Source organism: Monodelphis domestica, chromosome 3 (genome assembly GCF_027887165.1).
Source record: "Monodelphis domestica isolate mMonDom1 chromosome 3, mMonDom1.pri, whole genome shotgun sequence".
NCBI classification, from domain to species: domain Eukaryota; kingdom Metazoa; phylum Chordata; class Mammalia; order Didelphimorphia; family Didelphidae; genus Monodelphis; species Monodelphis domestica.
Window position 1 is genome coordinate 538,171,595 of NC_077229.1, and position 22,759 is coordinate 538,194,353.

Here is a 22,759-nt window from a genome sequence, read left to right on the forward strand (position 1 = left end):
ACTTAGCTTAAAGGTGAAAGCCCCAGGTTTGACCTTCTTACTGGAGAAGTCCTCCCTGAGGGAAAGTCCAACTTCACTAGTCTTAGATGAAGAAAAGACCTTATTTTGAGTTTTGATGATTGATCCCATCGGGTGGGGCCAAACTCAAGCCAAGTGACTTTCCTCACCTCCAGAAGCCTCTCCCACTGTATCACCCCTCCACCCTCTTCAGAGGATCCAACTCAGTTCCTTCAGCTTATAATACTGACGGCTGCCTACTGCACTAAAGAGTCACTTGACTTCTAGATTCCAGTATATTATAAAGTATCAATAAACATTAAAGTAAGATAGAAAAAGCAGACTCTTTTGAACACTTCACAACTTTATTCTACTTTCTTCATATCTGTTGTCTCCTGTATCCATGAGAAATGACAGTACTTTGGAACCTGGAAAGAGGAGAATGTAAAGGCATATCAGCTATTTTTATGTGGGATGAGAATTTCTTTAAAAGACGTTCTCGATCTTCTCCATGGCAAAGCCTTTCACTGTGATCCAAAAACAAGTTTTCTTCTAGAGGACCTGTGTGAATCCCACTCAGCTGTGCATTCTAAGGAAAGAAAAAATAGGTGTATATTATATAAATGACCACTTGCTTTATGTATCAAAGGTTTCTAGAAACATAAATTTGGAATTGAAAGGGACTTCAGAGGTCATCTACTAGAGTCTGTTCCTAAGTAGGAGTGTCCTTTATAACATCCCCCAACTGCCTGGATTCTATAGTTACAGTGGCCCAATGTTTTCCCTTATATTAAGAAGAAATCTATCTTCCCCTGTTGCTACTAGTTCTGCTCTATGAAACTAAGCAGAGCAAATCTAATCTTTCTTGCAAATGATAATCTTCCAGATACTTGAAAATAATAAGCTTCTTTTGATTCCAGGCACAAGCTTCACAAAGTGTCCAGATTAAGAAGCACAAAAAACTCCTTAAATCAACTTTTTTAGATTGTTCCAGGGAAGAGTAGTTTGGATAGATCCCAGGACAAAAGGTAATGGCAGGAGGGGGATAGATACCTTGAAATATTACCTCCTAGGAGAGCTATAAAGGCCATAAAACATAACTGGTAAAGTCACCTGAGTTTTGTCATCACCCCCTAACCTACCTAAGTCCTACCATTCTGCAAAGCTGGATAGGGGAGGGACATCATTGAATAAGCAAATATTTACTGTTATACTATGCATAAGACACTCATGCATTGCTATTGTGAATCAAAGAATATTAGTTTTCTGTTTGATTGCTTCTTAAATCTACAGTTCTTCCATGATTTAGCAAAACAGTCTTAGTCAAAGTTAGCTTCCAAGTAAATTGAGATATTTGAAATTAATTTTCCAAGCAGAGAAAATATTTTAAAAGCACAAAACTTGCCTGGGTGACCTAATAACAAAAAAATAAATAAATAAAAATCATGTTCTTTTTATTTAAATCAACTGATAAGCATTTATTAAAGCATCTACCACATATCTTAGCTAGATGCTGAGAATGCAAAGACAAATTAAACAGTTCCTGGCTTCAGGGAATTCTGTTCAGAGGGAGGGTTATCCTAGCTCAGTTTTTCTCACTGTTTCCCCCTCCCCCCAAGTACTAGTTGACTTCTATGGCATGTCAATCTTATTTTTTTCCAGAAAAATTCAGGTCAGTTTAAATCTTGGGTCAATTCATATGTGCAATGTAGTAATATATTTCCTATATCCAGAGTGAGACAGGATTCTCTGCTTCTGAGTCCTCCTTTCCATTTTTTAAAATCAAAGTTTCACTTTTTTAATAAATGAAAATCCATTTTTTCTCCTTCCCTCATTTAGGAAGAAAAATAAACTTATACTTGACTATGTAGACATTATAGTCAAGCTAAACAAATTTCATGTTTTTTAAAAATCACCTTTTGATTGACAAATAAAATGAGAAATCAGAATTTGTAAAGCCTTTTACCAGACAGAGCTGTCAATCTTTATTTGAAAATATATCATAACATTCAGCCTGGTACTCTAAGAGTATATACAAAGCAGGCTCAGCAAATAGAGTTGCTATTTTGTACTCTTCAACACAAATGAGTCTTGCTTCTGATTCTAATAGCCTGTCTTAATCAACTTCATATAGCATTTACCATGAATGGCCTTGATTTCTCAGTGTTTACTGTTGTTTCTCATCTTTATTTATATTTGTCCACTAAATGTCTTAATGGCACCTCAAACCCATATATTCAAAGGAACAAAGTTCTAGTCCTACAGAAGATCTCAGAAAACATCTAGTCCACCTCGTCTGACTGGAAAAACAAAGCAAAACATAGAACTATTACATAGTCAGAAAAAAACACTTTTTAATTAGGAGAAGGGGTGCGTGCATTAATAGGCCTTCTACTCAGAGCTGTGCATCTCAAGCTCTCACAGACTCAGTGCTTGCTCTGGTCACAGACCCCTGGAAGTCTCACCACTTGGATGGAAAACTACAAAGAGCCTTAAAGTAGGAAGCTTAAATACCTTTCTAGGGGAACATGGGGACTAAGGACGAGAGGGATAGTTCATTGGCTTTACAATGGTAACAAAGGAAAATGAGGAGTCCCAGACAGGAATAATAGTGAGAAGCTGATGCTTTACAGTAGACACAAAAGGGAAAAAGCCCAGCCAAGCACTAGGCTATCTAGGTAAAGGATTTTGACCAAAGTGGAGAATCTGTTGGGACCAAAAGAGATGGGATTAGCCATCTCTGCTTAAACTACTTTAAGGTTTTTTGAAATTCTTAAACCCTTGGGACCTTCCATCTTTGAATCAATATGGTCTCTTGGTTCCAAGGCAATAGTGGTAAAGCCACCCAGCTGCCCCCTAACCCTTTCATTTTGTAGATGAGTCAATTAGAGCCCAGGGAGGTTATGTGATTTGTTCAAGGTCATTCAGGTAGCAGTTATCAGAAGCAGACTCTGAACCAAGGTAGTTTAGCCCCAGAACCAATGCTCTTTCCTCTGTCACCAAAAACTGCTTCCTAGAATTTATCTTTTCTCCAAAACCCATCCATCTTTCTGACTTCCCTGGATGTGTCTAGGGTACCACCATCTGCCCAGTTACTGAGATCCACAAACTTGGTGTTATTCTGTCAATTCTTAACTCTCTCTCTGGCCACACATCGAGTTTGTTGCTAAGTTTTGTTGATTCTCCTTCCACAACATATCTATTCCCTCCACTGACATGGCAACCACCCTCATCACCTGAACTATAAAAGGAGCCTCCTAGCAACTGCTAAATGCATATTCTTAAACATATGTTAAACCATATTACTCCCCCATTCAGACTTTCTGTTGTCTCTAAGATAAAACACAAAGCCCTCTGTTTCCAACTTACTAGAATTTAGAAGATTATCAACTCCCTTTTACAGAGGAGAAAACAACACTGGACCAAAGTCACACAGGAAGCATAGCTGAACATCCATGCTTTTAATCCAAGATCTTGAAATCTTTCCACTCTGTGCTTTTCTGCTCTATGATTTGACATTATTTCCTTTTACAAGTTCTACCTTTTGGACAAGCTGACCTGCTTGCTGTTTCTTATAAATGGCATTCCACCTCTACTCTCTTTGCACAACCTATTTATTCCTTACAGCTAGAATAGTCTTTATTTTCATCTCCACCCTTTGAAACTTAGAGCTCCCTTCAAGGCTCAGCTTAAATGCCACCAGAGCTGGGGTTCAAATTGTATCTCTGATATTTAGTAATTGTGTGATCTTGAGCAAATCTCATAATCTCTCTATGCCTCAGTTTCCTTAACTATAAAGATTAGGAGATTAGATTAGGTGGCCTTTGAGGTCCCTTTTCAGTTCTAGAACTGTGATCCATTTTATAGGAGACCTTTCTTTATCTTCTCCTAGTTGTTAGTTGTCTCTGTTCCTCTCCCTCCCCATTGACCCCAAATTACTTATCTTTTAAATTTGTATTAAGTTCCACAGAAGGCAAGAACTCATTTATATTTGTCTGTACTGCATAGCACATAGTAGGTGCTTAATAATGGTTGTTGAATTGAATTGTCCCCCTTCCTTCTACTTATACAAGTTAAATTTTGAAATACTTGTATATGAGAACACATCTTAGATCACATGAAAATTCAAATATTGAAATATGTATAAATAAGTCTGTTTACACATATCCCTTGTACATGTATATAACAACTATATGTATATATGTGTATTTTATGTATATGTATGTTTATATATAAAACTATATGTGTGTATGCATGTGTGTGTGCAAATTTCCCCTTTTGTGGATTAGATAAAATTCCTGGTCCTAATACCTTTAGATGCAGTCTCCTGAATTTCATGTCTTGTTTCCAGCTCATCGTGTAGAACCTGGGAATTAATCCTTGTTTTAAGGAAAACCTTGGCAAATGGGTGGGTTTAGGCCTAGAGATGAGAAATTTAGAAGAAAGACAGCTGAAGAGTTACAATGCATTGAAATCAGCCCTACAGTTCAGTGAAAACTGAAGTCAAGGACCTGAATTTTGCCATGCCTGGAGCTACAATGTCTTAGATTGGGGCAGGGATGGGTGGGAAGAAAGATACTTAAAAGGAAATGAGGAGCCCCTTCTAGAAGTGCCTTAAAAAAAAGACCTGATTCTTTCATACTATAAATAGACGTAATGAAACTTTTCTCTGCCCCACTCCAGGAAAAGTAGATGAGGTTGGCCTGCTCCAATGGAATCTTATCTCTTCCCCCTAAGAGGTTACCCTTGACCAATATCACCTGAGGCAAAATTTTGGGGAAGGAGCAGTGAAGGAAGGAAGTGGAGATTGTAATTTTCCTTGAGTCCTAGATTCCATCCCACAAAACTTTTATTTCCTAAAGACGATCCTGATGGACTCAAGTAGAATATAGAAGTCCTATAATTTAAAGAACCTTAGGTAATCCTCCCCTTTTCCAAGGGAAGCTATCATTTGTTACAAAAAAGCCTTAGCCTAGCATTTGTTATAATTGAGAAAATAAGCTCCTGTTATTCTTTGAATAATTTCTGATACTACTTCAGAAGTTAGAACCAAAACTCTTCTGTATAAGATGCCCAGAAAGGCCATCAAGTTGTTCACTAATTTCTGTTTTAGATAGTCTCTCTCTCTCTCCTGCCAAAGGGTAACCTAATCCTAACAGTTCCCTTATTTCCTCACCATTTCTCAAGTTCATCCTTTTTATCATAGGGAATGCAAGGTATCGGAGCTTCCTTTGCTTCTTCAGCTGAAGCTGTGGACATCACTAGATGTCCTCTGGAGCAGAGTCCTGACACTGAATGACTTGATGTATCTTCACTTTCTGAAAAATTCTTCTTGTGATGAAACTACTGTAGTTCCTTATGGGATAACAGAATTTCTATTTCCATAGCAATCCTTATCTGGTCCAATAGTAACAGAATTGTAGAGTTCCAAGTTCTAGGACATCTGTTCAGAGCCAGGATAGGATGAGAAATAAGATATTTACAGGAATAACTCATTTTTAATTCAAATTCAAATGCAATAAGTGCATAGTGATTTGACAATGACATGAGAAAATATAAAGAAAGGTATGCTTTTAGTTGGTAAAATTAAAAAATGACTTTCTAGAAGATTTAAACAAATAGAAATGTGGGAATAAAATAATACATTAGAGAACAACTATATATGTAATCTGATGAAAGTCATGAACTCCTATTAATGGCCAGGCACTGTACTATGTGTTTTTATAAATATTCTCTCCTTTGTTCCTCTCAAGCACCCAGAGAGGTAGATGCTGGTATTAACCTTGTTTTATAGTTGAGGAAACAGAAGCAAACAAAGGTTAGATGGCTTACCCAAGGCCATTCAGCTAGTTGATGTCTGAGATCCAATTCTAACTTGAGTCTTCCTAAATCTACTATGGTATAAATTCTAATCTACAGAGGCTCTATGAAATGAAGCCAGAAAGATAGGTTGCTTGGAACCAGTTGGAATGGAGTCTTAAATCCCAGGATAAGAAGTTCGAATTTTATCTTACAGATAACAAAGAGTCACTGAAAGTTTTCTTCCATGAATAATATGAATGGATTTATGATTTAAGCTTTTTCTAGTAGCAAGGGTTTGCAGAAGGAAAAGTTAGAGGCAAGAAAAAGTGAATATATTATATAAATAGACTAGGTAAGAGGAATGAAGGCTTAAACTAGTTTGATAGCAGTGGGAACGGGGAAAAAGGGGAAAAATGACAGATGCTAGAGATAATGCAGGTTTAGGATCTGTAAATCTTGAAATCTCTCAGACTTGTGAATGTTAAAAATTTTCCCATCGGGGAATTCTTAATTGGAACAAATTCCCTACTGAGAAACATTCCCCATTTTGATGTGAGAACTCGCCAGGATCAGAAATGGGAGGACTTAGATTCCACCCATACTTAAGACTGCTTTAGGGCAGAAAACTCCTTGCTAAACAAAGAAAGTACTTGAATCCATGCTTATGGTGGGGCAAGGAGTTCTTTGAGCCAGGCCTGTTTTTAGAATTGATACAATGGGATGCTAGGTACCTAAAAGGGTTGGGCAAGTTTTCTCTTGATGAGATTAGTTGACTCAGCTGTGTTTTCTCTCATTCAGACTTACTGAGGAGATTGGTCGACTTAGTAGGAATTTATATGGGCAGTCCTTTGGAAAGCGTCTACAGTGATTGGTAGATGTAGGGACTTGGGGGAGGTGACATGGGAGAAAAACCCCTATATAAGAAAAAGCAGAATCTCTTGAGGATATCCTTTTGGAGATATCCTTTTGGAGGAATTCCTTTTGGAGGATCTCTGATGAGGATTGCTTGGGAAGAATCTCTTGAGAGAGACTCTGGAGAAGGGAAGCTCTTGGAGGATAATCTCTAAGGAGGTCTCGCTGGAGCTCCTCTAAGGGGACTCTGTCCCTCTGGAGGCTCTGGAGAGAGGCCTTTTGGAACAGTCTCTGGCTGGAAGGCTCTCTGGTGAAGTCAGCTGAGATGGAGCTGGCCTGGTGTCACTAGAATCCTTGTTTAGGCAGACCTTGTGGTGAGTGTTAAAAGACTGACTAACTGATTCTCTCTCTTAAGACTCAGGTCTAGGCCATATTGGCTTGAGGCCCTTCATAATTATTCCTTTCCTACTCTTTCTCTTGTTCTCTAATTCCTCATTATATTATTAATTAAAATCTCTATAAAACCCAGTTGACTTGGGTATTTGAATAATTGGGAATATTTCCCTGGCGACCACCTTATATTTGATTTAAAAACCAAGACACTGTAGTGAAACATATTTTCTGTGGTCAAATTTACTCACCCTCCCTTATATCTATCACAATTTATATCTTCTACCATTTTAACTCACTACAGTTTATGGGTTTCACTATTTTAAATCTCACAGATCCACAGGACTTGGCAACTGGCTTGATGTGGGTGGGAGAAAAGGGGAAAGAATAGTCAAAGATGACTAAAGTTCCCAACTAAGGTATCTAGAACAATTGGAAACAGGTAAATTAGGAAGAGGAGGAAGTTTTGAGGGAAACTCTCTGGACCTCAGTTTTATTTTCTGTAAAATAGAGGAATAGCAGGCAGCTAGGCAGAACAATGGATAGAATACTAGACATGGCCTCAGATATTTACTTCCTAGCTTTGTGATCCTGGACAAGTCACTTAACCCTAATTGCCTATCCCTTGCCACTCTTCTGTCTTAGAATTGGTATTAAGACAGAAGGTAAGAGTTTTAATAATAAAATAAAATGAAGGGATTGGAGCAGATAATCTCTAAGGTCCCTTCTAGCTCCAAAATCCTATGATGTATCCCAAAGAAATTAAAGAAAAAGAGGAAAGACCTATATGCACAAAAATGTGTACAGTAGCTTTTGTGTGGTGGCAAAGAATTGGAAATTGAGGGATGCCCATCAATTGGGGAATAGCTAAACAGATTGTGGTATATGATTAAAAATTTTTTTTTCATTTGAATTAGTTTATTTAGTCAATTTAGAACATTCTTCCTTGGTTACAATAACCACATTTCCCTCCCTCCCCTCCACCTAACCTTCCCACAGCCCACACGCAATTTCACTGGGTATTACTTGTGTCCTTGATCAGAACTCATTTTCATGTTGTTGGTGTTTGAACTAGGATGTTCATTTAGAGTTTACATCCATATCCCCTCGACCCATGTATTCAAGCATTTGTTTTCCTTTGGTGTTTTTACTCCCATAGTGTTTCCTCTGAATGTGGATAGTTGTTTTTCTCATAAATTCCTCCTAGTTGTTCAGGATCACTGTATTGCCACTAATGGAGGAGTCCATTACATTCGGTTGTACCACAGTGTATTGGTCTCTGTGTACAATGTTCTCCTGGTCCTGCTCCCTTCACTCTGCATCAATTCCTGGAGGTTGTTCCAGTCTCCATGGAATTCCTCCACTTTATTATTCCTTTGAGCGCAATAGTATTCCATCACTAACATTGTGTTATATGATTTTTGATGAAATACTATTGTGCTGTAAGAAATGACAAGCAGAATACTTTAGGAAAAACCTGGAAAGATTTATATGAACTAATGCAAAGTTCGGATTTCAAACCAGGAGAAAATTGTACACAGTAACAACAATACTTTATGGTGACCAACTGTGAATGACGTAGCTATTCTGATCGATACAATGATCAAGGACTTTGGATGAAAAATGCTAACCATCTCCAGAGAAAAAACTAATGGAATCTGAATACATATTCAAACAAAACGTTTTTTACTTTCTTTATTCTTGGGGTTTTTTGTTTGGTTTTGGTAGGGGTTGGTCTGTGTTTTCTTTTATAACACAGCTATCATGGAAATATTTTTAGCACAATTTCACATGTATAATCTATATCAAATTGCCTTCTCAAAGAGGGGAGAGAAGAAGGGAAGAAGAGAATATGGAACTCAAAAATTTTTATATGTAAGTGAGAAATATTTAATGAAATAAATGAAACTATATTGGGGGAATCCTTATAATGAGTTCAGTTCAAAATATATTGAGTTTGAGGACCCAGATGTATTCATAAGGATATATTCATTAGGTAGATGAAAACACGGAAGAACCTCAGAGGAAAAGTCAGTGTTAGACATGCAGATATAGGAAAATAAGAACTGAAAGAGCAAACTGGATTTAGGTGGTTCTGATTATGTTGGATTCCGGAGCCAGATCATAGGGGCTTAAAGTAGGTAGTGAGGAAGAAGTAGAAAACATAGGATCAAAGATCCTATTCTTTTCATAGTGTAGTGGAAGATCGAGAATAATAGTCTGAAAGAATGTCCTAAAGGAAGATTGGTTTTTTAAGACTCATGGATACCTAAGTAGATTTCTAAGGGAGGACAAAAAAGTTAGTTGAGAGGAGAAAACTGAAACTACATGTGGGCATGACATCTAGAGCAAGGCACTAGAGAACAGAAAGAAAGAACTAAGGCAAGGTTATAGCTTAGTAAGGAATGTCTCTTTTTCAGACTAGAGAGGAGTGAATGACTGAAGGCATAAGTTTTTAGTCATAGAGGATGTGTTTTAAGTAAACAAATGACTTTAGCATTAATCTCAGTAGAGTAGGTAGAGAGGAAAGATCATTTTCAACGAAACATCTTCCTCCCCCCCACCCCCACCCTTTTGCTCCTATTAATCACATCTTTCAATATTAGCTTGGGGGGATGCTGTGTTAATGGATCAGCCCCACCCCTTTTCAGCTAAGTGACTTTGGGCCTATCAAATAATTTCTCTATTAAGTTGCAGTTTCTTCTTCTAAAATATATAGATCAAAATTTTAAAGCATTTCAATGCCTACTATGTACAATGTATTATACTAGGCATGGAGACACAAAGACAGAAAGAAAAATAGACCCTGCCCTCATGGAGCTTACATTCTATTTGGAGAAAAGAGGAAATACAACACCTAGGCAAAGAAATGTGAGAAATTCTGAGGAGGGAAAGAACATAAAACTCTTTAAGGATCATCCAAAGGGGCAACTAAGTGGCATAATGAATAGAGGAGCCAGTCCTAGAATGGGAAGGACTGGGTCCAGACACTTTCTAGCTGTGTGACCCTGAACAAGCCACTTAACCTTGTTTGCTTAGTCCTTGCCCTTCAATCAACCAATACAGGTGTTACCTGTATAACCCCCCCCCCCAACTAATATTTTTAAGACTAAGGTGTTGCATTCTAAGTCAAGGTAGAAGATAGCTGAATGCCAGCATTAGCAAGCTAGTAAACCAGTTTGGTTGGAATATAGCAAAGGGAATAATATGAAATATTATTAATAATGTGAAAGATATTTCTGTAAGGGCAGGAAAGCTCCCACTGAACTGTGAAGGGGCTGTCTTGGCTTTGTGAAGGGCCAAGGTGAGAAGTTAATAATACTTGTGCTACCTACCTCAAAAAGAGCTTTGAAGGAAAAAATGAAGTAAGATCAAATTTAATAAGGATAAATGTATAGTCTTGGATTCGAATTTTTAAAATCTTTGTAAGTACAATATAAGAAAAGGATTTAGAGCAGTCCTTTTGAAAAATATCTAAGAGTTTTAAATTGCCTTGTCAATATGAGTCAGGAAGTGTGATGTGGCAGCCAAAAAAGCAAATGCAATCCTGAGCTGTATTCAGGGCTGGATAATTTATAGGAATTAATAGTACTATAGCACTCTGCTCTGCCTTTGTCAGAGTTAAGTAAATAGAAAATACAGATAAGAAAATAATCTTAGAAAGGAAAGTATCAAAAATCATATATAACCTGAATATTAAAGAACAACTTGTTGCAATAATAGAAAGAATAAAATTTGGCAACTAACTGGATACATAGGATGAATGAGAATGAAGACAAATGTATGAGACTAAAGTGAGAACTTATATGAATGCGAGATGGTAGTACCTAAACAGATATGGAGAAGTTTGGAAGACTTTTAAGGAAAAAATAATAACCTGTATTTTTCTTTGTTGAATTTGAGATGCCTATGAAATGTCCAGCTTGAAATCATCAGGAGGTAGTTGGAGTTGTGTTCTTTGAGATCAAAAAGATAAAAAAAAAGGGGGTTAGATACTATTGCTCAGAGAATCATCTCTTACTAGACATTGTGAAAGGAAATTCTTGGTTCTCTTTGTCTATTCTGAGTTTACACTTATGAAAAGGGAATCCTTTATTCTCTTTGCCTAGTTGGAGTTAAAACTTAGGTTAACAATAACCTAAGTATCCCTACTTAGTACCTCAGTGGATTGTGATGACAGGATTAATTCTCCTTTGTCTACTTTTAAATTAATCAACAAAAGCAATATACTCATACTTAAGCCTAAAAATAAAGAAGTCCACAAACTCTTACTACAGGAGTTTACACCTCCAAAAGGAAGACACCTTGAACTTAGCCTTAAGTGGGGGGAGGTCTGCAATCTACACATTAAACTGGGTGATAACACAGAAATGTGCGACTCCAACCTCTCTCCTTTGGTTTTTTAAGTCTTTTTAAAGCGATTGTAAACAGTTTTTGAACTCGTATCCAATTATATTTCTTTGCTATTTATGAAGCAGGTGTTTTTATTCAATGTCCTCTGAATTTGAGCCAAGGTTTTCTCTTTCCTCATAATAGCTATCAATAATTGGACTCTTTCTCCTCTGCTTGCTCATTTATTTTAATCTTTAAAATTTTAGTGGCCATGCTAATAACCTTAAATATTAGCTTTTTTGTTGGAGTCTCCTGGTTTCTAAGGTGCTGGGGTATGTTATCTCAGAATTCAGTTTTTTTTTTTCATATGCTTGCTCTTTCCTGCGTCCTATTTAATTATTCCAGTTTTTATAGTCCAGAGTCTGATCTACTCCCAGTCCCATGCTCAAGTCCTAGTCCATGATTAACCTCAGGTGCTCTAACCAGAGCTCCAGGGCAGTTCTACCATTGCAGCTACAAGTGGCTAGTCCACCTCCCCCTGTGGCAGCAACCAGAAACTCCACTTTCCCAAGAGTGACTACAGCTGATGGGTCCCAAGTCCCTCAGTAAGCATACACACAGGTGCATACTCCTTCCTTATTCTTCCTCTCCTATTGCTGTTAGCAGATGCATTAATTGGTGCCTGTATGTTATTGGCAAGGTCATTTCCCCCTACTCCACCTAATGGTGTCCCAGTATTAGTATTAGTAACTACATAGTCCTTATTATTCTGTCTCGTCATGTCCCCAGTCTCCTCGTCAGTTCCCTTACCCATGCTTTGTTTTCTCTGCATGTAATCCTGGCACATCTCAGTTATAATAGGGATCTGACCAAGCAATGCCTCGAATCTATTATCAATGACTAGAGCATGCACAGTTTTCTTTTGGAAGATCAGGTTGGCATCAACTTCGATGTACTTTAAGATGTTAGTCTCTGCCACGAACACAACATAGACTTGAGGTATGATTTGCCAGAGGTAATTGACATCTAGATAATTCATTGGCAACTGTGTCCATCCCATAGTCATATTGGTTAATTTCTCCAGAACATTGTCTATCATCCCTGCCACTGTGTTATAAATGATACAGTAGCCCCAATAAATGGCAATCCTTCTTCTATTATTATTCTCTCAACTTATTAATAATTTTGTAAAAATAAGCATAATGTTCATATCTAGTTATTAAAATCAAAGGTAAGTTTCATTAAAGATCAAAAGCAATGATAAAAAATAATAAGAAAATAATCTTCACTCTAATGATCCTGAATTAATGTGATAGTAGTCCCATAGTTCATAGGACAGGTGTATTAACATATCATATTTCCCATGTACAGTCAGGACTATAAGAAGTTGTCAGATCTTCCATAGTTAAAGAAAAAAGTCTATATCTGGAGATGAGGGGGGATTCCTTTCTTTCCCTTGTACTGATCATGCATCTCAGGGATATATAAGCCAAGATACCTGCCACATAGAAATATGGTTGGAAGTTTGGTACCAGGGAGACCTGTGAATGAGGGTGTCTGTGAACCTTAAAAATTCTCAGACCCTATTTCATAAGGTTGGGTTAAGACCATTCCCCACTTTAAGCAATGAAGTAACTTAGATTAGGAATGTGAGAACTCTACTTAGATCAGGAATGTGAGAATTCTACTTCACCATACTTAAGCATGCCTCAGGGGAAGATAAAGTTGTAAACTCTTTGCTGAACAATGAAAAGTACTTAAACCCATACTTATAGTAAGACAAAAAGTTCTTAAGCTATCCCTGGTTTTGGATATAATACAAAAGGGTGCTAAGTACCTATAAAAGGTCAGGCAACTTGTGAACTTACAAGGAGCAAAGAGGTGAGAACTTACTCAGAGATTCTAGTCTACTCAGGTGTGAATTACTCAAAAGATTAGTCTACTCAGGTGTGAACTAAGAATGGTCTGTCCTTTGAAAAACATCTACTGTGATTGGTAGATGTGAGAACTTAGGGGAGGGGAGACATAGGAGAAAATTCCCTTTAAAAGGAGAAGAGAAACTGAGAACAGAGACAGTCTCTTGAGGGAAGCTCTTAAAACAGTCTCTTGAGAACAGTCTCTTGAAGACAGTCTGAGGGAGGCTGACTCTGGCTGGAACTCCCTCTGAGGAGACTCTGTCCCTCTGAATCCTTGCTTGGACAGATCTTATGATGAGTGATAAAAGACTGACTGATCCTTCTCTTCCTAGGCTGGCATAGCCCTTTTCTCGTGATTTCCTTTTTTCTCTCTTTCTCTCTTTCTTAATTCCTCATTTGTATTAATTAAAATCTCTATAAAACCCAGTTGACTTGGGTATATTTCATAATTGGGAATATTTCCCTGGTGACCACTTTATTTTTAATATAAAAAACATATCTTTGCGGTCACAATTTACTCATCAACTCTTTTATCTACTACAATTTAAGTCTTCCACTATTTTAATCACTACAGTTTATGACAACCAACTATTTTAATTATTACATGTCAAAACACCGCATCCTTGTATCTCCAACCTTAGCAGCCAACATATATCCATCTCGTATGGAATATACATCTCTGTGTGGCTTTGGCTGTCTGGCCAAGTGTGAGGTATCCATTGCATTCCCTTTTCATGCAATCAAACATAATCTCTCAGGATAGTCACCTGCAATTTAACAAATGCTGTCATGTTCTTATAGTCTCATGCTTTTGGGAACATACAAGAACAAAAAGTACACCTTCACAGCTCAGGATCAGAGCATTAATAGTACTTGCAATGTACTTCAAATATCACCAAAAGTTATGAAAAAGGAAAACAGAATTGAATAATAAAAAGTATTCAGTGAAAATAAAGTAAAAGAGTATCAAATCAAAATTGTTCAATTAAAATAAGAATAGAATAATGAGGGGAAGCTGGGTAGCTCAGTGGATTGAGAACCAGGCCTAGAGACGGGAGGTCCTAGGTTCAAATCCGGCCTCAGCCACTTCCTAGCTGTGTGACCCTGGACAAGTCACTTGACCCCCATTGCCTAGCCCTTACCACTCTTCTGCCTTGGAGCCAATACACAGTATTGACTCCAAGATGGAAGGTAAGGGTTTAAAAAAAAAAAGAATATAATAATGATATCCTTAAAAATCCTCTTTCTCCTTTTCTCTCTCTCTTTTTTCTATCAATAATCATATAGAAAGCATACCAAATATATTAGCATCTTTTAAATTTTTCAAACAGTAGTGCAATCATCAATTCAGATCTTAAAAAGCATTATCATTTTCTTGTACATTACATTCTGATTGAATGTAGTTCAACATTGTCATGTAATAAAGTGTGAGAATGACGAGATAGGGTCACTTCTGGCTGCATATTTCTGATATAAGCCCTATTTACACAACCTTTTCTGCAAAGTATTATTAAACCAAGAATCAAAACTATGAAGATTATAATAGTGCCAATGCTAGTTAAGTTAATTCTGCCAAACCAATTTCTAGGATCCATGGAAGCTAAAGTTGCTTCCCATTTGGATGCAATTTTTACAGCTTCCTGTTCGTATACAATTTGGTCTAATTTATTAATTTCTTGTTGTGGCCGTATAATATCCAATGTGCTGTTATGACGTCCCCAAGCACCTTTAATGTGCTCTACTACAGTTTGCCATCCATATAAAACATTATCATATGGTAAAGGTATAATACAATAACCAGTTTGATTAAAATGACATGGATAAGTAATTCTAGTGTGTAAAGCTTCAACCTCTTTCCCTAACCAAAATACAGCATCTTTCAAAGTTTCCAGTTCATCTTTAAAAACTAAGTGAATACTTTGCTGAGTGTGCCATAATTCAGATGAATTAGATACAATTTCTTGTATAAACTCTTGGTTGTGAATAGAAGTAGTTAATGCAATTGTTGCTGTAGTCAATGCTGTAATCATAGCAATGATGGATACTACTGCACTGATAATACAAGACATTTGGTACGATGCATAATGATATTAAATGCTTTTTGAACAATATGTACAGTAGGAGTAGATGCCCATGTCTCCGTAAGATTCACTGGTAACCACACCAATGGTGGTTGGTACATAATATGTATCATCACACATAGAATCTATACATTGATGTAGGTGACAGTTTATGCATCGAATCTCATATAGCCCTTCCTGATTTATAGAAATGTTAAGATTATTGCCCACTAACATTACATAAGGAGCAAATACACACGCAGTGACATTGATGTGAGTGGCATCTTCAAAATAAATCCCTAAATTCATTATATTGACCTTAAGTTTATGTATTGACTGGGTGGCAGCCACTATCTTCCACTGAGTATTTTTGAATGGGACCTGCCTCAATAGCATGTCTAGGACCAGCTATATCAACTTCTAGCAGGTCTTCAATCTTATGCTGGGTAGTGCATGGCATGTACCATTTCTCATATTTCCTATTTCTACTTAAATGTGTCAATAGATCATAATGTCCACACCGTAATCTGGGCCCCCAATTGTAGACCTCAAAGTTTACTTTTCCTTGCATCTTAACCTTTCTAGGAGATTGGACAGAACAATATGCCCATGATAACTCCATTTGTAACGATCCTATCTGATTTGGGCATAATTTCTTGTTTCCTGGACGATTAGGTCTAAATGGTGGATGAGCTGTATCGTCTCCTTTTCCTATCACACTCATACCAATTCCTATATAAGTGTTGTCAGTAGCATTTTTTACTATCCAAGCCTGATCTCTACGAGGTACACAGAATGAATTCCCTTTTTGAGAGTGTCTAGAAGACATACAAAATGGAGGGTATACAGTAGAGCCTGAATAACTGTAACTTGCCCCTTCAGATTCCAAAGGAATATTTCTGGCTAGAATTGGGTATGGTAGCCATTTAGTATCATTAACATATACAAGTGGGGGCTTGTCCATCCAAGTTAACATTCTTAATATAGGAGGTTTAGGTGTAATGGACCAATAGACTTCAGCATGACAAATGTCCATCAGTGTGATAATGGTAAATGTCATTAAAAGTAGTGTAATATCAGTCTTTGGTGTAAACGTAGTCACCGGTGATGTCTTCCAGCATATCTGGAGTGTTGCTGGGATGCAGCTAACTGGTGTCATCAGTGTTGTTCATCTGCTTCTCTTCCTGGTCTCGAGCTGCCAGTGGTGTTGTGCTCTGCTCTGGTTGCCCATCTGCTCCGTCTGCATCTGGATCTGGGCCTCTCCATGGTTTGAGATGCTTAGTGGGAGTCCAAATGTCTCCATCATCTGTAGAAATACAAGCAAATCCTCGACCCATTGTTATTAACCTGTTCGGTCCCTTATATTCTTTTTCACCTGGCAATCTCCAAAAAACCCAGGGCTGCTGAGCTGTGCCACTTTTATCATGACACTCAAAATGCGTTTGCATAGGAGTAGCAGTCAGCCCTTCTGGGATGGAGAAGTGATTGATGGTTAGAAGTACCATTTTTAACAATTTGTTAGGAATGATAGGCTTAGGTTTCAGAATATTGCCTTCATAAATTGTTTGGTACTCTCCCTTTTGTTTTTGTATTTGGGTTTTAAGAGTTCTGTTAGCCCTTTCCACAATAGCTTGTCCTGTAGAGTTGCATGGAATTCCAGTTTTATGGGCTATATTCCATAATTTGCAAAATTCTGCAAATCTTTTACTGGTATACACAGTTCCATTATCAGTCTTTATTTGAGTAGGAATGCCCAAATGTGCAAATGATTCCAGCAAATATGCAATAACATGACACACTTTTTCTCCAGTTTGGGCTGTGGCCCACATGACATGAGAGTAGGTATCAACAATTACATGTATATATTTCCATCTTCCAAAAGGAGTATATTGAGTTACATTCATTTGCCAAAGCTGTTTAGCTTTCAATCCTCATGGATTAACTTCTGCTGGAAGAAGATTTGAAGAGAAAGGTGCATAAGAACTGCACTGCTGGATTATTTCCTTTGCTTGTCTTTTGGTTATATCAAATTGGTGTTTAAGAGATTTGGCATTTTGGTGCAATAAAGAGTGCAAATTAACTGCTTCCTGAAAGGCAGAGGCAACCAATGTATCTACCTCTGAATTTCCCTCAGACAGAGGTCCGGGGAGGTTAGTGTGTGAACGAATATGTATTAGACAAATTTTATTTTTCCTTTGTAGTATCACCACTTGGGTGGTACAAAATAAAAGGAATAATTCTTCATCAGGGACAGGTTTAATCTTAGCTGTTTCCAGCAAGTTAACTAAATTTACTACATACAATGAATCACATATGATGTTGCAAGATTGTGTCACATCTTTAAGTACGCTCCTAACCGCTGCTAACTCAGCCTTTTGTGGGGAACCGTGCTGAGTGTGCAGCAACAGCACATGCTTATCTACCACTGCCCCTGCTTTGCCATTCCTTGCTGCATCTGTAAAGACATTCACAGCATTAACAATAGAATGCATAGATGTTATTTTTGGAAAAATGATAGGATTTAATTTTATAAATTGTAAAATTTTATTCTTAGGAATATGATTATCAGTCTTTCCTGTAAAATCCACAAGAGCAATTTGCCATGGTAGTGACTGTGCAAATAAATTCTAAACCTATTCCTGTGTTATAGGAATATGGATGGTGTCCGGGTCACCACCAACTAACTGCTGGCATCTTTTTCTAATCTGAGTGATTATTAATATCATCTAAGTAACTTGTGAGTGATTTAGTTTGCTGATTGGCTAGATGAATCCATTCAATTATATGCTCCCCTTGATGTAATGCACCCATCGGTGTGTATCTAGTACTTATGACTGATGCTACTAAAGGTAGGGAAGGGTCAATCCTGTATAATCTAGCTGCTGATAAAGCTGCTTCCACTATTTGCAATTCCTCTTCAGTTTCGGGTGAAAGCGTCCTGGGGGAAGACAGAGAAGGGTCTCCCCTTAAAGTGGCAAATAAGTTTTCTAATTGTCCTGTTGTAATTTTAAGAAAAGGTCTAAGCCAGTTAATATCTCCCATTAACTTCTGAAAATCATTTAATGTGTTTAAACAATCCCTACGAATCTCTATCTTTTGAGGCCTAATTTCCTGATCATACACAATCGTGCCTAGATATTTGTAAGGAGGTTCACTTTGAATCTTCTCATCAGAAATCACTAGCTGCGCTTTCGTTAAAGCCGCTGTGGTATCCGCTAGCAGTTCCTGAACTATGCCACTAGATGATGGTACTAGCAAAATATTGTCTAAGTATTGGCAGATATATAGATTTTTCACATTTTTTTCTGACGTTTTCGAGTGCTTGTGTCACAAATTTTTGACACAAACATGAACTTACTTTCATCCTCATTGGTAACATGATCCATTTGAATCTTTTGAATGGACTATTAAAATTTATAGAGGGGACTGAGAAAGCAAACTTATGGCAGTCCTGTGGGAATTGAATATTGAATGTGAATATTGTGAATAGTGAAATAGTGAAAAGTGAATATTGAAAAAACAATCCTTCAAATCTATTACTATCAAGTTCCAATTCATGGGAATGGGGCTAGGGGAAGGGAGGCCTGTTGGCGGGTGCCCATGTCGATCATTTGCTCGTTTACCTTCCTTAAATCATGAACTAGCCTCCATTTCCCTGACTTTTTGGGTACCAGGAAAATAGATGTATTCCAAGGACTGTTGGATTCTCTAATATGCCCTAAGCATAACTGCGCTTGTATTATTTCATCTAAATGTACTAGTTTTTCTCTAGATATAGGCCCTTGATTGATCCAAATCGGCTTAGAATCAATCCAGGTTATCGGGTCAGCACATTTAGTTGTGGAGTCACTTACAGAACCCACAAATGCCGACTGTGCCTGACTAGATGTAGTTAGTGTTATATTCATATCAGCCATGACTTCTCTGCCGCAAAGAGATTAGGAAATGTCTAAAACATAAGGTCTAAATATTCCCTTTTGGCCTTCATCATCAGACCACAATAAATCTCTGGCAGATTGTAAAACATTCTTACTTTTGGTGCAGTGTAAGAACTGCCCAAGATTCCAGCCAATCATTAGTAGAAATTACTGAAATGTCTGCTCCAGAATATAAAATGCCTGTTATAATCTTGTCTTCTACATAAAGAGACACGATTAGCCTATCCTTAGTGACTTTTTGAGTTCAATATAAACTCTGGGTCTGCGATTCAAACTGGCATTTTTTTCCTCGATTCTTTTTTCAAGGCAAGGCACCTTGGCTAATAAAAGCAAGGAGGCTCTCTCCATTCCCTTTGTGATGTTAAATGTTGAACTGGCTCTAGCTAAGATATGCAACTTGTCTGTATCCTGGTTTTCAACAACCTGGGGCAGGATATCTAGCCCTTTATCAAAGAAATTGGGTTTACCTAATACCAAGCCTATGTATCCTCGAGGCACAGAAAAAGCAAAGTCTGTAGGAATCCGGAAAGACTCCCATTTGCATTGTAACTACTAAATCTGAATCTGCTATGATTGGGAAACTGGCTTGTTGTAACTGTGGATAAGAATTCAGAGCCGATTCTAAGATGCTGACAGCGTTTGTCTGCTTAATGCCTTGATTTTATCCCGGGCTTGAGGTGTGCCCATAATTTAGTTTTTTGCCATTTGTGTAGGCCATTTATAGATATGATTCTGCAGGGCCTTGTATCTGCATGAAGAAGCCCAGTGTCTACCGTTTTTTAATCTAGGGCATATTCTTGGGACTTTCTTAGCTCTTGAATTCAGACAAGCATTTCAAAAATGATCTGCCTGGCCACATGAGAAACACTGACGCCGAGGCCCTCCGACCTGTGCTGCTAAAACGGATTGATGTTCAAAGGTGCCTATGTCCTGACAAGCTCTTAAAAAATCTGTCAAAGTACCAGTTGCTTTAATGGGAGCTAATGCCTTTCTTGAATCCGCATTTGAATTTCTATAGGCAAGGTCCTTTAACAGAACTTCTGCAGCTCCTTCATGAGGAATCTGTCTTTTTATTGCAAGCGACAGTCTATCCACAAAATCTGCAAAACTCTCATTTTGTTTCTGCATAATGTCCATATAAGAGTTTGCTACTTTGTCCTTATTTGGCAGAGTTTGCCATGCTCTTTTCACCACAAGGGTGATCTGGCCATAGATCTGTTCAGTGCATGCTATTTGCCTCTCAAGAAGTTCAAACTCTCCTTGCCCCACTAATTGCTCATATGGAATATCTAATCCAGCTCGTCTTTTCGCAATAGCCTGTTCCTGACAAAAATCCTGAAATTTTAATTTCCAGGTTAAATAATCTCCACCATTAAGTGAGGATTCAGCTATTACTTTCCAATCATCTGGTGTAAGAAACTGCTAACTGAGATTCTTAATCAATGCTATAGTAAATGGAGCTGTGTTCCCGTTCTGAACTACACTATCTCTGAGGGCTTTTAGCATTTTGTAATCAAGAAGTCTGTGCTCTGCCAGTTGTTCATTGGGGTTGTCTGGGTTATCTCTTAAAACTACAGGGCATGCTAAAAGTTTGGTGCTTTCCCCTGGGGGATCTCTCTCCATCTCTTTCCTCATTGATACAGTCTTAGTAACTTCTGGCGGACAGAGGTCTGGGGGGAGGAGCAGGATAGGTTTGAAAAGTCGAATTTAAATGTTGGAGGTGGGGGAGGCGAGCCAACTGCATTGGAAGCCATGGCCTCTGAATTCTTTAAGATCCTATCAGCTATTGGGAAAAGATTAGGATAGAGTGTTAGCTCTGTAGATGATTCCTCTGTGGCAATCTGCCCTGAGGGATAGAGCAGAGCAGAAGGTAATTCTGCAAAAGGCAGGGGAAGCATAGCAACCTCAGCTGATTCCAATGTTAAGAGCCCTTTAGAGCTTTGGGAATCAGGGTTAGAAGGAAGTTGCTTTGCCTCTTACATTTGTAAAGATTTCTCTTCCTTATCTTCAGAATACTGCAATGGCTGTGCAGCTAAAACCATCCTTACAATGTTCCACATGTTCCAATTAACTTGTGATTTTTTTTGTCCCTCTTTCTGATGCTGTCTCAGTCTTTCTCCAATTAGATCCCATTCATGTACATTCAGAACCCCTATTGTTGGAAATTCAGGGTAGGCTTTCAGTATCAGTTTGAGCAATGCTTTGATCTTAGCCTCTGAGATCTTAGTACCTCTCTTTTCAATCAAAGACATTAATAGTCTAATATAACAAGTATGAGAGGAGGAAGTTTGACCCATATTTCTGAACGAGTGACGGCTTACCTCACAGGCCACCTGACAGTCCTGTCGCTTTGGCTCCAAACTCTGTCCACCACTTCTTCTCAAGCTGTGTGCACACTCAAAATAATAGCACCTATAAAAATTTTTTTTCCACGCCAGGGTGCCAAATATAAAAGTCTGACCTGTGGCTGCTACATAAAGTTTTTCCTTTTGGGTTTGAGCTTGAAAAGGAGAAAGGAGTTGGAGAAAATGGGTGATAAATTAAGAGACACAGACAAGTTAATTGAAATGGGGAGCAGCGCTGGCCTCTGATAATATTTTCCTTAGAAAAACAATTAAAGGAAAATATGAGAAATAAGAGAACACTTAGAAGTAAGAATTCCCAGATAGAAATGAGGAAAAGAGAATCAAAGTGATCAAGTGCGAGAATAGAAAATCCAAGAGAGGGATCAGCAGCCACTTCCTGTATTTATTCCAGTGTGGATTGGGAGGTGTTCAATGAATACATAACAAAGCATAGTTGATTCACATTGGATGCAATGGTAATGACGACAATTTCTGGGCCTGATAACTTCAAACTACGCTTTGCAAATGAGTTTGGCTCCATGCCAAATGTTAATGAGTTTGCCCTGAACAAAGGCAGCATGGCCAAGTCAATAGTCAGCTCAGGAGTATCAAAGTCCAGCCATGTGTCTGATAATACAATATCCATACATCATTCATATTTCTTAGATGCGAATATTCCTGGAATGCTACACCAGGGTACTTAGTGTAGTACCTAGCACTGGATGCAGGAACAGATACTGTTTGGCAACTCCATTTTGGTAAAGAGGTGAAGTGGAGCACTTTATGAATAACATCCTGACACCAGAAGTTCAAATTAGTGGAACCTTTATTATTGGCCAGGGCGACCTCTTATGTGAGAGTCATCCCCAACAATGGGTAGGTACCGAATTTATAGAAGTATAGATGGACAGGAAATCTTCCTTTGTCATGTGCGCCAAAAGAAGGGATTGGTAGACTCAAACAAATTCATACATGTATATCTCTTTATAGAGTTTGGCAGAAGCAAGCTAGCAATATTTTACAGAAGCAGATGTTTGTGCTCTTAGCATTACTACTTCATTGTTATTGTGGAGGTATTTCCTACTGTCATAAATTTAACCATGGGCTATATTCAGCCTGAGCCTTTA

General features: G+C 37.9%; 2 protein-coding genes across 2 annotated transcripts in view; one reads left to right on the forward strand and one right to left on the reverse strand.

Annotated features, from left to right (window-relative positions):
• Window positions 1-343: 343 nt before the first annotated feature.
• On the reverse strand, window positions 344-5,366 carry SPMIP10 (sperm microtubule inner protein 10). The gene is made up of 3 exons (XM_007486613.3): window positions 5,174-5,366; window positions 4,309-4,417; window positions 344-586 (listed from the first exon to the last, which is right to left on the reverse strand). The coding sequence occupies exons 1-3, from the start codon at window positions 5,254-5,256 to the stop codon at window positions 377-379; spliced, it is 402 nt and encodes a 133-aa protein (XP_007486675.1). The 5' UTR covers window positions 5,257-5,366; the 3' UTR covers window positions 344-376.
• Window positions 5,367-22,111: 16,745 nt separating this feature from the next.
• Window positions 22,112-22,759, forward strand: part of LOC100016685 (lamin-B1) — a 56,721-nt gene continuing 56,073 nt past the window's right edge. Inside the window, exon 1 of the mRNA XM_056821118.1 lies at window positions 22,112-22,225. Within this exon, the coding sequence (XP_056677096.1) occupies window positions 22,112-22,225 (114 nt within the window). The remainder of the gene's footprint in view (window positions 22,226-22,759) is intronic.

Excerpts from the sequence above, each read along its gene's own strand:
- SPMIP10 (XM_007486613.3), bottom strand. The coding sequence starts at position 5,256 with ATGTCCACAGCTTCAGCTGAAGAAGCAAAGGAAGCTCCGATACCTTGC. Across the intron at positions 4,418-5,173 it reads AAGGATGAACTTGAGAAATG|GCCTAAACCCACCCATTTGC; the intron begins GTGAGGAAATAA and ends TCTCATCTCTAG. Across the intron at positions 587-4,308 it reads TCAGGAGACTGCATCTAAAG|AATGCACAGCTGAGTGGGAT; the intron begins GTATTAGGACCA and ends TTCTTTCCTTAG.